Raw genomic sequence first — 14,899 nt, forward strand, 5'->3', positions numbered from 1 at the left:
GTACATCACTTATACACTACCAATAATATATAGGTTTATTTTGGATAATTTGATTAGACTTCAGTGGCCATTTGGAATTTGGTGGGCATTAGGAATTTGGTGGGCATTAGGAATTTGGTGGGCATTTATCTTGTCTTGATCTTGACTCATGTTTTATTTTCTGAGTCCAAGGTTGTATTATCAACTTTATGTTCCCAGAAATATGTAGGTGAAGCATATATCTTCTGTTTTATCCATTTGTTCTTCTGTCCATCTATTGTTCGTCTTTAGATGTAAAATCGATTCAGAGATACAAACGACAAGAGGATGATATGCACAAGATTTTTTGGTCTGTATATCTAATTAGGTCAATGAAACATTAAGGTTAAAGGTCAAATTCATTGTCTGGGTCATACTGAGTCTTGATTTCTTTATTTACTCGAGGCAGATCAGTGACATTTTTGGACGTTGTGATAAAAGTTGAATTCACATGGAGTCATAGAATACATTCAAAAATATTTAATATCTAATTCACTGTTGGACTAATAAAACAATTTGTTGTTGTTAAAATGTTATTGAGCTAAACTCCACTTTAAACAATCCCATGGTGGGAGATCTCCCACTTTGAACAATTCATTGGTGAGAGATCTCCCACTTTGAACAATTCATTGGTGAGAGATCTCCCACTTTGAACAATTCATTGGTGAGAGATCTCCCACTTTGAACAATCCCTTGGTGGGAGATCTCCCACTTTAAAACAATCCCTTGGTTGGAGATCTCCCACTTTGAACAATCCCTTGGTGGGAGATCTCCCACTTTAAACAATCCCTTGGTTGGAGATCTCCCACTTTAAACAATCCCTTGGTGGGAGATCTCCCACTTTAAACAATCCCTTGGTGGGAGATCTCCCACTTTGAACAATCCCTTGGTGTGAGATCTCCCACTTTAAACAATCCCTTGGTGAGAGATCTCCCACTTTGAACAATCCCTTGGTGGGAGATCTCTCACTTAGAGCAATCCCTTGGTGGGTGACCTCCCACTTTGAACAATCCCTTGGTGGGAGATCTCCCACTTAGAACAATCCGATGGTGGGAGATCTCCCACTTTGAACAATCCCTTGGTGTGAGATCTCCCACTTTGAACAATCCGATGGTGGGAGATCTCGCACTTTGAACAATCCCTTGGTGTGAGATCTCCCACTTTGAACAATCCGATGGTGTGAGATCTCCACTTTAAACAATCCCTTGGTGGGAGATCTCTCACTTAGAACAATCCCTTGGTGGGTGACCTTCCCACTTTGAACAATCCCTTGGTGGGTGACCTCCCACTTTGAACAATCCCTTGGTGGGAGATCTCCCACTTTGAACAATCCGATGGTGGGAGATCTCGCACTTTAAACAATCCCTTGGTGGGAGATCTCTCACTTAGAACAATCCCTTGGTGGGTGACCTCCCACTTAGAACAATCCCTTGGTGGAAGATCTCCCACTTAGAACAATCCGATGGTGGGAGATCTCCCACTTTGAACAATCCCTTGGTGGGAGATATCCCACTTTAAACAATTCGATGGTAGGAGATATCCCACTTCGGCATCTGTAGAGGTTGTCAACCCTGCATAAAGGTCAAATTCATTTTCCTTGTCTAGGGTATAATTGTGACTGGCTTGGTTAATGGCATGACAGTTAGCTGCTTACCTTTCATTTGGTCGTCCTTTATGACTGTAGCTGTTGATAGGACGTTAAACAATGCAAACCTTTTGTCTACATTCAGTATATTGTAACCTGTAAACTCATGGGTAAGTTAAGGGCCTGCTTATGACCCAAATTGGTGTGATTTCTTCATTTAAAAAAAAATTTTGACTCAATACATTAATTTCACTTAATTCAATATAAGCAGCATAGTGTGTATTTTTTCTGCATATTTCAGTCAGAATGAAATTGGAGAAGCACTCCATCAGTTCTGCTGATGTTCTTGGTGTTTTTCTGTGCTTTGTTAAATGTTTTCGTTTCTTGTAACTGATCTACAACAAGGGAACAGTTAAACAAAGATTTATCATACATCAAACTTGTGACTGACATTGATGGCTTTTATCAAATCTGAAGAAGCAGAATTTCGAGGGTATATAGTTTAGAATCTTTAGATAATGAAGTTGATTGTCAGACAGCTGAGAGTTGGTTGTATATCAGAATGATGGCAATTTCATCCATAGTCATGCATGTTGAGATAAATCTTCCTTGTATACAGTATGCATGTCTGTACGCAAAAGTCTGACTACAAAATGCTTTTTTGGTCTTTATACTATGCTTATATACTGAAGCATAGAATTGTGTCCCAACATTGGATTGTTCATGAAATGGTAAAAGAGAGATAAATTTTATCATTATTTTGTCCGATACAATGTCAGATACAGAGCTTAATATCTGATGAGGGATTTTAACCCGATGCCTCTCATTACTGTGGCTAGAATATGAATTTACCCATTTGAATTTTCTACAATATAAAAGCTAGCTAGCTATTACCTCATTTCGCACTTTATTAGATACTGAATATATAAAATATACTGTACGCATGTTTAAACATTGGCATGCATGATAATGAATTGGCACATTCAAAAATATTTATGTTAGAAAACAGACTCTGAGAGCTTAAGATATTGGGCCAATAGTACGCTGGAATATGAATGACTCTAAAATTGATTTGCATGAATAAACCTAGCCTACTCTCATATTTGAATAAAGTGGTAATCAGTTCAGTATCTACATAAACGATCTAGATCTTGAACTTCAAGGTTGCTCTACAGAAACAGGTGAGTGATACAGGCCCATTGGTCCTCTTGTTTCAGTTTATCTAATTTCGAGGAAGACAGCGGGCAGAGTCTGTACATGGGAATGAATTAATCCTGACACATTTAAACAGTTGATATAATGGGGAAAAAAAATAATAATGAAATTTTCTAAATTCTTTTAAATTGATTACTGCAAAAGAAGATTTGTTTGGAGGCTGTATAATGCTGCATTGTATCATTGATTGATGTTTCTGTGATGTTTTAGGTGACGGGGTAAAGCTACGCTGCTAGTGTGTGTTTATAACTCGCGACAGAGGATTATATATACCCACCAGGGATGGCACCATGTCATCAGGATCACATCAGCTGTGACATCTTACTGTACCCAACTCCGGAATGATATTTCACAAAATGCACCACTTGCAGGAATGCTTTCTGTTCCTGATGTTGTTGAAATTAATTTTCAGGAAATATTTAAGATTTCTGCTGCTGCCGTGAATAAAATAAGAGTGAAAAACATTTATTCAAACATCATTTGAATTGAAGTTTTCTATGAAATTTCTTCCACAAGGAGAATATCTGTGTATATTTTGTGTTTGTGTATGAAGATGTGATCCTTTATTATGGGAATGTATCTTCAAATGATCAGGATTTCACAATTTTAAAAATGGATATAACACAAGTTGTATGTCATTTCAAGATACAACAATTGCAGGATTACTACGGTTTACTGAGCCGTCATGGTAAAGTGATTACAAGATTCTATGAGGATGTATACTGTCACAGTTCAGTGAGTACAGGATAATGATGATGTCACCTGTCATGCTACAGTGGTTACAAGATTCCATGAGGATGTATACCATCACAGTTCAGTGATTTTAGGATTATGACATGTCTCCTATCACAGTTGAGTGGTTACAGTATCGAGATGAAGTCTCCTGTCACGGTTGAGTGGTTACAGGATTGAGACGATGTCTCTTGTCAAGGTTGAGTGGTTGAAAACCTAATAAGGTTTACTGTTTTCTTTATTCAATGAGATAGATATTGTTCATTGATTAGGAGGATTTAATCTGTCACGGTACAGTGGTTAAAGGATTATGACAATGTCAATCATCATGCTTCAGTGATTGTACAGTAGGACACTAATTCATTTTTTTTATGACAATTATGAATATAGATCTAATCAGCATGACTCCAGTGACAGAGAAACTATACTTATCATCATCAGCTGACCACTGTTCAAACGAGGAATTAAGACAAAACGTTAATAATGCATAGCGTTGATTAGACTGATGGAGAAATTCATCCCCCAGGGTATGTCAACTACCCCTGTCCCCCAGGGCAGAACAGCTACCCTTGTACCCCATGGTGTGTCACATACCCCTGTCCCCCAGGGTGTGTCAACTACCCCTGTCCCCCAGGGCAGGACAGCTACCCTTGTACCCCAGGGTGGGTCACATACCCCTGTCCCCCAGGGTGTGTCAACTACCCCTGTCCCCCAGGGCAGAACAGCTACCCTTGTACCCCAGGGGGTGTCAACTACCCCTGTCCCCCAGGGTGTGTCACATACCCCCACCACACAGGGGATGTCACATACCCCCACCACACAGGGTGTGTCACATACCCCCACCACACAGGGTGTGTCACATACCCCCACCACACAGGGTGTGTTACCTTCTTCCAAACCCCAGGACCTGTCCACTACCCCCATCTCCCAGAATACAATAGTTATTCCTCCTCCAGAATTTCAGGAATCCAACCCTGCTCTGGAAACAAAGAAATCTTTGACCATAAAACCTGATGTGGACACTTCCACTTCAATAAGTAGCAGCATTGCTGTACCGTTAGGAGCCACTGAAGTTGGATGTAGGTCTCCCACGGTTACGGATACTGTGGCTAGTGATGATTATCGGACTGACCAAATTGAAAATAATCCAGGAAGGAGTCTAAAGGCTGAAAAAGGCCCTGCTGAAAGCCCAATTGTTTCTGTCACTGATAATGTTAAAGATGAGAATTTAAAAGACTCAAGCATGTCTTTGACTCAAATTGATACACGTGTTCCTGTGGTCCCGAAAGAAAAAATAGTTTCTCCAACGTCAAAGGATATGGATAGATATTCAGTGGATTCGTTAGGGTCAGGAGGAGCTATTTATGTAGAAATTGGGCAAATACAACCCCATATAAGTAGTTCTACACCTCAAACTTCTTCTGACCAAACCTTGGATGATGTGGATGGCCCTAGAGTGTTTTCAGAAACACCCCATTCAAACATCATTAGTCAAAGACCCATTCCTCAAAGCACAAAATCAAGAGAAGTTGAATATGCAAGAATTCAGAAAAGACCGAAAAAGAGCAAGGATACATCTGAAAGCATTGTGCAAAGTCCAGGAAGTGCAAATGGGATAAGAATTCCAGTGGAACAAATCATAGACAGACGAGAACCGGATATTATTGTTGAGACATCTGATAGTTCTAGGAATTCCGGAATTATCCGTGGTATTTCCGAAAGCTCTATGACATTTGAAAATTATCAAAGAGTTCCAGGGACTATGATTCCAATAAGTACCTGCCTTCTTCAGACGGTCGGTCCCGGTGCCGCTGTTCAAACAACTTCCTGTGATATTGTAAAACATGCTCCTGGGAAGGCTGTTCCAGTCCCTCCCACTCGTGTATCCTCCAAACCGCCCAGACCGACATCTAAACTTAATCTCCATGACAACAGGCATCGTTCTAGTTCACGCAGAAGTGACACTGATGTGAGGACATTTCGACCAATAGCTCATCAAACCTCCCCAATTCTGGGGTCAAGGTCACCTGTTTCTGGTAATGTCAGTAGACAGCATCAGAGAACGAAGTCATCGGATATAAAAATGTCAGCTGATCATCTTCATCAAGGTCAGTATTTCCATGGACCAGTTGCTAGGATGCAGTCTTTTCAAGGCCAAAGCTATGAAGGGTCTACTATAAGGACACCTGTCCATGAAGGTCGTCATTGTGATAAGCCAGTTTCCTGGACACATTCCTACGAAGGTCAACATTACCATGGTGATATTGGTACAAGAACAAGAACACCTTCGTTTGTGGAGGCTAACCAGCGAAGTCCTCGGACTAGAGCAGTCTCAGAGGATGTTCAATATGTTTCTGGGATTTACCAAAAAGTGGTGAGGTCAAGGTCAAGTGTAACACCTCGCGCTAATAGACATCAGCAAGATATGACAAAAACGTCGCAGCACACCGACCAAAAACAGCTACTTGTTAAACAAAACAATTTGGGGGGATTTCGGCCTTATGGAACAGTTTCTAGCACGGTGACCAGGACACTGTCCAAGACTGAACAGAAGGATAACTCGGCCAACAGGCAAAGTGTTCAGTCAAACCAGACTTCCATCAGTGTTACATCGGTGGCCGAAAGTGTCAAGTGTGGAATGAAAGAGCTTGTAAGGATTCTTTACATGCCGTTCGCTTGCTGTCATCGTCGAAAGGTAAGACGTTTTTCTTTTTAATTTTCTGCAGACTGACACTCAAAGAATTTGGAAATGAATTTTTGTTTCAGTGACATTTGACAGTGTTCATTATGAACTTTGGTTAGATTTTGCATTTAGCCCCATTTCTAGTAAAGTTGAAACAGCATGACAGGTCATGTGAATGTTTTGCCAACCCTGTCTAGATCAGTAAGGTGCTTGTTAAATAGAATACTCTGTCTTATGTCAGTGTTCTTATTAATCATATTGGTGAAACTGAGGGGACTAATAGGTCTCCTCCTTGTCCATCCGTCTGTCCATCCGTCCGTCCGCCTGTCCCTCCACCTGTCCGTCCGTCCGTCTGTCAGACCTTCAACTCAGTTTTCCACACTTTTTTCAGCCATGCTTCAAGTTAATTGTTGGTGGAAGTTGGTATGTAACTTCAGTATGAGTAGCTACAAATCAAGTTGCAGTTTCAGGGTTTTTGAGTCAAGGTCACTGTTACTATTTTAAGTGGGGGCTAGTAGGGGACATGTCAATGCTTTGACAATACCCAGCATGCTTGTTTAATAGGTAAAAATTTCATTCGAGTGTTTGTTATAGTGTGAGCATTTATTATGAAATTAATCTGAAGCTAAATCAATATGTAATGATATTTTTATGATACTGCAATTGTCTGCAATGGTTGGCAATCCTTAAAATGCCACAATTGAAATAACATCTGTGTGGTTTCTGATTTTTATGATAGATTAATTACGGCAAATAAGACAAAACCCTAATGGTTAGGAACGTAAATTACATCAATCGACACCATTCTATACCGTAGAATTATGTTATCGGTGGAAATCAGAAATGATAACCTCATTATCAAGTGTTTACTGTGAATATTGATTTAGTTTTCTGATGTTGAAGGTAGAGAGCTATGTTGAGTATCGGGTCAAGTTACATCTGCTGTCCGTAAATGTTGACGGCCATTTCTATCATTTTGTGTGCAGACCATTGGTCAGGTCTGTATGGCTACAATTGTACTAGGCCAAGGGTCATCGCACTTGGTTGTCCACCATAGGGAATGACTTAGTTTGACTTAAAAATATTTATCCAGTATTACCAGTATTAAATAAGCCCCCTTCATTTTTGCAAAATCATCAGTTTTAAAAGAGGGGGCTAAAAGCAGTTAACAATTTTTTACACAAGGGGAGGGAGGGTATTTGATGATAAATACAGTATGACATTATATTGGAAATCGTCAGACCTGATATAGGAGTTATATAATGGAATACGACGTGTGGTGCCAGTTATAGCTCGGATTCTATTACGCTGACAGAAACAGACTTTGGAGAGGCTTTTAGTGTTGTTATCTAATTGTGAGGCAATAGTCTGGCTGGAGATATTTTATCGCATATAATTAATTATATTTTACTCACGAGGAAATCACATAATTTCATGTAGATTACGTACGCTATGTCTGAAAACCCTTACTTACCTTGGTAAATAATGGAAGTTAGTTCCCGAGGTAAATAACAAAAGGTTTGAAATTTCTGTCACAGCTAATTGAGACAAAACTCTGACTAGTAATACACCACAAGCTATAATTTATACATGTGTATTAAGAAAAGATAAAAATGAAATGAATATTTTAAAGTTATTCTTTTCTCAATACCACTGAAAGGCCAATGAATTCAGTATCAACAAGGTTTTGGCTTAATATAATGTCATATGTAGCAGATCTGGACTGGATCGATCCTTATAGTGGCCAGGCTACCCTGGTGACTCAGTTGGTTAGAAAGGTAGTGTCTCAGTTGTGAGTTTAGAGACCCAGGGTTTGAGTAATTTTCCTTTCTTGTTCCACATAAATAGTATTCTGACTCGACTTAACATTGTCATTATCTTTAACTCTCGGACATGTAATGGGCTGACGATAACTACTTAGTCTAGCAGACCTGTGATTGGCTGAAGGTAAAAGCCTGAGCAGGCATTTGATTGGCTGAAGATAAATGTCTGTCAGACCTGTGATTGGCTGAAGATAAATGTCTAGCTGACCAGTGATTGGCTGAAGATGAATTCCTAGCTGACCTGTGATTGGCTGACAATATTAACCTAATTGATCCGTGATTGGTTGAAGATAAATGCCTAGTTGACCTGTGATTGGCTGAAAATAAATTCCTAGCAGACCTGTGATTGGCTGACATTAATTACCTAGTGGACCCATGATTGGTTGATGATTGACCTGGGGTTAAATTCTGTTACCAATTAATATGAATATCACAATTCAGAAGTATTGATATAAATGTTAAACTGCTTTTCTATTCAGAGTTATCTAACCTTACTTCTCTCTATACTAGGGTTGAAATGTATATTAATCATGAATTTCAATGACATGATAAGGATTTCAATAAAATTGTCTGTATAATCATTTTCAGAATATTTCTGGACTTTGACCTTGAATGTGAAACAGCTGAATGAACAATTATGACCCAACACTATTATTGGAGACACGAGATAATCCATAGCAATGCAGATAATTTCTCTCAAAATAAGCACTGTTCAGTTGACCATAAAAAAAAGTTGTCTCAAATGCCAATATTTTCCCTGGCATAGACTTTCTGTCTTTGGGATGCTTGAAGCACATGTGCCCTCTGTTGCGATCATGTGACCTTTGTTGTGTAAACTGTAACATAATAACATTGATCGAAGTCTTCGGTCCACTACAGGACAATCCCTTTAGAATTGGATGTTTGACAACTGTATATTACTGGAGAGATCCTTGATAAGTTGTCTGGACTGTTTTTGAATTCATACTTTATATGTACGTTCAGGATATTGGACATATATCAGGAATTGATACGCCAATATATTGTAGGTATGATGAAGGCATTTTTTTTTTTACTAAAATCTGGACAGTGTCCAGTCTAGTCTACTGTAACGGTCGGTCACCTGCCATCAATCATCTTGACCTTTATTATCATCTGATATTTGATATTCATGAAATGAGTCCAGAGCTTCCCACAAGGCTTTGGTAGTATCTGCTGAAGCCTGGCAAATGGAATTGTCCGTAATTTGTTAGGTCATTCATTAATGCTTAAGTATCTAATGAGGTAGATTGATTGGCTGTTCTAGGAGTCGATGACCAGTGGTATAGGGAGTGAGGTTTCATTGCCTGTTTTAGGAGTTGTTGACTGGCTGTATAGAGAGTCAGATTTGATTGGCTGTTCTAGGAGTCGATGACCAGTGGTATAGGGAGTGAGGTTTCATTGCCTGTTTTAGGAGTTGTTGACCAGTGGTATAGGGAGTGAGGTTTCATTGCCTGTTTTAGGAGTCCTTGATTGGCTGTATAGAGTAAGATTTGATTGGCTGTTCTAGGAGTCGATGACCAGTGGTATAGGGAGTGAGGTTTCATTGCCTGTTTTAGGAGTCCTTGACTGGCAGTATAGAGTAAGATTTGATTGGCTGTTCTAGGAGTTGTTGACCATTGGTATAGGGAGTGAGGTTTCATTGCCTGTTTTAGGAGTTGTTGACTGGCAGTATAGAGTAAGATTTGATTGGTTGTTCTAGGAGTCGATGACCAGTGGTATAGGGAGTGAGGTTTCATTGCCTGTTTTAGGAGTCCTTGACTGGCAGTATAGAGAGTAAGATTTGATTGGTTGTTCTAGGAGTCGATGACCAGTGGTATAGGGAGTGAGGTTTCATTGCCTGTTTTAGGAGTCGTTGACTGGCAGTATAGGGAGTCAGATTTGATTAGCTGTTCTAGGAGTCGATGACCAGTGGTATAGGGAGTGAGGTTTCATTGCCTGTTTTAGGAGTCCTTGACTGGCAGTATAGAGTAAGATTTGATTGGCTGTTCTAGGAGTTGTTGACCATTGGTATAGGGAGTGAGGTTTCATTGCCTGTTTTAGGAGTCCTTGATTGGCTGTATAGAGTAAGATTTGATTGGCTGTTCTAGGAGTCGATGACCATTGGTATAGGGAGTGAGGTTTCATTGCCTGTTTTAGGAGTCGTTGACTGGCAGTATAGGGAGACAGATTTGATTGGCTGTTCTAGGAGTCGATGACCAGTGGTATAGGGAGTGAGGTTTCATTGCCTGTTTTAGGAGTCGTTGACTGGCAGTATAGGGAGACAGATTTGATTGGCTGTTCTAGGAGTCGATGACCAGTGGTATAGGGAGTGAGGTTTCATTGCCTGTTTTAGGAGTCCTTGACTGGCAGTATAGAGTAAGATTTGATTGGCTGTTCTAGGAGTCGATGACCAGTGGTATAGGGAGTGAGGTTTCATTGCCTGTTTTAGGAGTCGTTGACTGGCAGTATAGGGAGACAGATTTGATTGGCTGTTCTAGGAGTCGATGACCAGTGGTATAGGGAGTGAGGTTTCATTGCCTGTTCTAGGAGTCCTTGACTGGCAGTATAGAGTAAGATTTGATTGGCTGTTCTAGGAGTCGATGACCAGTGGTATAGGGAGTGAGGTTTCATTGCCTGTTTTAGGAGTTGTTGACTGGCTGTATAGAGAGTCAGATTTGATTGGCTGTTCTAGGAGTTGCTAGCCAGCAGTAAGAGAGTGAGATTAATAGGCTATTCTAAGAGTTATTTATCGGCAGTAAAGGGAGTGAGGTTTCATTGCCTGTTTATGTAGTTGCTGATTGGCAGTAAAGGGGGTGAGATTTCATTGGCTGTTTATGTAGTTGCTGATTGGCAGTAAAGGGGCGAGATTTCATTGGCTGTTTATGTAGTTTCTGATTGGCAGTATAGGGGGTGAGATTTCATTGGCTGTTTATGTAGTTGCTGATTGGCAGTGAAGGGGGTGAGATTATGTTGGCTATTCTAGGATTGGTTGACTGGCAGTAGAGGATGCGAGATTTCATCAGCTGTTCCAGGAGTCGTTTATCTGCCTTATAGGGAGTGATTAGTTCTATTCCTAGATTTTTTTTATCACCATTTGATTGGATGATGAGTTACAAAAAAATACATTTCCTGTTCTAGTTGTTAAACAGTTAGGGAATGAGTTGTGGACAAGAAGACTTTTAAGATGTTGTTGTTAGGCAGTATAGGGAATGAGTTGTGGACAAGGAGACTTTTATGATGTTGTTGTTAGGCAGTATAGGGAATGAGTTGTGGGCAAGGAGACTTTTAAGATGTTGTTAGGCAGTTAGAGAATGAGTTGTGGGCAAGGAGACTTTTAAGATGTTGTTAGGCAGTATAGGGAATGAGTTGTGGACAAGGAGACTTTTAAGATGTTGTTGTTAGGCGGTATAGGGAATGAGTTGTGGACAAGGAGACTTTTAAGATGTTGTTGTTAGGCGGTATAGGGAATGAGTTGTGGACAAGGAGACTTTTAAGATGTTGTTGTTAGGCAGTATAGGGAATGAGTTGTGGACAAGAAGACTTTTAAGATGTTGTTGTTAGGTGGTATAGGGAATGAGTTGTGGACAAGGAGACTTTTAAGATGTTGTTGTTAGGCAGTATAGGGAATGAGTTGTGGACAAGGAGACTTTTAAGATGTTGTTGTTAGGCAGTATAGAGAATGAGTTGTGGACAAGGAGACTTTTAAGATGTTGTTGTAAGGCAGTATAGAGAATGAGTTGTGGGCAAGGAAACTTTTAAGATGTTGTTGTTAGGCAGTATAGAGAATGTGTTGTGGACAAGGAGACTTTTAAGATGTTGTTAGGCAGTATAGGGAATGAGTTGTGGACAAGGAGACTTTTAAGATGTTGTTGATTGGCAGTATAGAGAATGAGTTGTGGACAAGGAGACTTTTAAGATGTTGTTGTTAGGCAGTATAGGGAATGAGTTGTGGACAAGGAGACTTTTAAGATGTTGTTGTTAGGCAGTATAGGGAATGAGTTGTGGACAAGGAGACTTTTATGATGTTGTTGTAAGGCAGTATAGGGAATGAGTTGTGGACAAGGAGACTTTTAAGATGTTGTTAGGCAGTATAGGGAATGAGTTGTGGACAAGGAGACTTTTAAGATGTTGTTGATTGGCAGTATAGAGAATGAGTTGTGGACAAGGAGACTTTTAAGATGTTGTTGTTAGGCAGTATAGGGAATGAGTTGTGGACAAGGAGACTTTTAAGATGTTGTTGTTAGGCAGTATAGGGAATGAGTTGTGGACAAGGAGACTTTTATGATGTTGTTGTAAGGCAGTATAGGGAATGAGTTGTGGACAAGGAGACTTTTAAGATGTTGTTAGGCAGTATAGGGAATGAGTTGTGGACAAGGAGACTTTTAAGATGTTGTTGTTAGGCAGTATAGGGAATGAGTTGTGGACAAGGAGACATTTAAGATGTTGTTGTAAGGCAGTATAGAGAATGATTTATGGACAATGAGACTTTTAAAATGTTGTTGTTAGGCAGTATAGGGAATGAGTTGCGGACAAGAAGACTTTTAAGATGTTGTTGTTAGGCAGTATAGAGAATGAGTTGTGGACAAGGAGACATTTAAGATGTTGTTAGGCAGTATAGAGAATGAGTTGTGGACAAGGAGACTTTTAAGATGTTGTTGTAAGGCAGTATAAAGAATGAGTTGTGGACAAGGAGACTTTTATGTTGTTGTTAGGCGGTATAGGGAATGAGTTGTGGACATGGAGACTTTTAAGATGTTGTTGTTAGGCAGTATAGTGTATGAGTTGTGGGCAAGGAGACTTTTATGTTGTTGTTAGGCGCGCAGTTTAGGGAATGAGTCGTGGACAAGGAGACTTTTAAGATGTTGTTGTTAGGCGGTATAGGGAATGAGTTGTGGACAAGGAGACTTTTAAGATGTTGTTGTAAGGCAGTATAGAGAATTAGTTGTGGACAAGGCGACTTTTAAGATGTTGTTGTTAGGCAGTATAGAGAATGAGTTGTGGACAAGGAGACTTTTAAGGTGTTGTTGTTAGGCAGTATAGGGAATGAGTTGTGGACAAGGAGACTTTTAAGATGTTGTTGTTAGGCAGTATAGAGAATGAGTTGTGGACAAGGAGACTTTTAAGATGTTGTTGTTAGGCAGTATAGTGTATGAGTTGTGGGCAAGGAGACTTTTATGTTATTGTTAGGCGTGCAGTATAGGGAATGAGTCGTGGACAAGGAGACTTTTAAGATGTTGTTGTTAGGCAGTATAGGGAATGAGTTGTGGGCATGGAGACTTTTATGTTGTTAGGCAGTATAGGGAATGAGTCGTGGACAAGGAGACTTTTATGATGTTGTTGTTAGGCAGTATAGGGAATGAGTTGTGGGCATGGAGACTTTTAAGATGTTGTTGTTAGGCAGTATAGGGAATGAGTCGTGGACAAGGAGACTTTTATGATGTTGTTGTAAGGCAGTATAGGGAATGAGTTGTGGACAAGGAGACTTTTAGATGTTGTTGTTAGGCAGTATAGGGAATGAGTTGTGGACAAGGAGACTTTTAAGATGTTGTTGTTAGGCAGTATAGAGAATGAGTTGTGGACAAGGGAGACTTTTAAGATGTTGTTGTTAGGCAGTATAGAGAATGAGTTGTGGACAAGGAGACTTTTAAGATGTTGTTGTTAGGCAGTATAGGGAATGAGTTGTGGACAAGGAGACTTTTATGATGTTGTTGTTAGGCAATATAGGGAATGAGTTGTGGGCAAGGAGACTTTTAAGATGTTATTGTTAGACAATATAGGGAATGAGTTGTGGACAAGAAGACTTTTAAGATGTTGTTGTTAGGCAGTATAGGGAATGAGTTGTGGACAAGGAGACTTTTAAGATGTTGTTGTTAGGCGGTATAGAGAATGAGTTGTGGACAAGGAGACTTTTATGATGTTGTTGTTAGGCAATATAGGGAATGAGTTGTGGACAAGGAGACTTTTAAGATGTTGTTGTTAGGCGGTATAGAGAATGAGTTGTGGACAAGGAGGCTTTTAAGATGTTGTTGTTAGGCAGTATAGTGTATGAGTTAAGGAACTTCAATATTATAAGTAAAATTTAGAAAATAACTAAAACTCACTAAATACAAGTATGCCTATCAAGTATGTATTATGACAGATCTGACTACCTAAAGCATTGATAAAAGTGTTAGAAGTTTTGAAAACATGAACAGGATTGGAATTTCTGCTGTGTTGGCAGTCCATGGACGTGTTTGATGTTCCGTAGTGTTTGCCTCTGGGAACAATGAGAGTGAATGTGTAGTCAATACAGCTATTTCGGCACATGTGAAGTTTTAGAGTTATGTGTCTATAAATATTTACGGTTGGATCCAGGATTTTGTATGGAGTATTAATATACAATAAACATATGTATTTTTATAGTGATGTTATTTCAGTGCTTTTAGCCTGAAAGCATTCCGCTGAATAATGATAGTACTAATTGCAGTCTGTATACTTTTTTCTATGGCAGCAGTATTGTTGGTTTCGTCAATTCTTCATTGAATACTAATATGAATTTTTTGGCAAAACAATGTATATTGTAGTATTGTGTTGTGAATTGCATTGTGTATGTATGAGGTTTTAAATTTCATAAGTTGTCATAAAATTTTCTAAATAGTATTTATGTTTATTGATGAATATTAATTGGAAGTACACAATTTATAAGTAAAATATTTACATATGTAAAGCAAAGTAAACAATATATTGCAAGGTCTGCAATAACCTTTAGGCCAATTAATATTAATGGTTTCAGTTTACAGAAATAACCAGATTCCAGAAAAACATCACACTTGATACCTTAGTTTCTGTACAATTTACTTTAGT

The 14,899-nt window shown here is 39.3% G+C and overlaps 1 protein-coding gene across 1 annotated transcript; it reads left to right on the top strand.

The window, feature by feature from the left end:
* Positions 1 to 4,055: 4,055 nt before the first annotated feature.
* LOC117319030 (flocculation protein FLO11-like) lies at positions 4,056 to 6,245 on the top strand (the record flags this gene model as incomplete). The annotated part of the gene is made up of 1 exon (XM_033873939.1): positions 4,056 to 6,245. A coding segment is annotated over exon 1 (2,190 nt), but the record flags the coding sequence as incomplete, so codon positions are not given.
* Positions 6,246 to 14,899: the final 8,654 nt, after the last annotated feature.

This window comes from Pecten maximus, unplaced genomic scaffold, assembly GCF_902652985.1.
Source record: "Pecten maximus unplaced genomic scaffold, xPecMax1.1, whole genome shotgun sequence".
Taxonomy (NCBI): domain Eukaryota; kingdom Metazoa; phylum Mollusca; class Bivalvia; order Pectinida; family Pectinidae; genus Pecten; species Pecten maximus.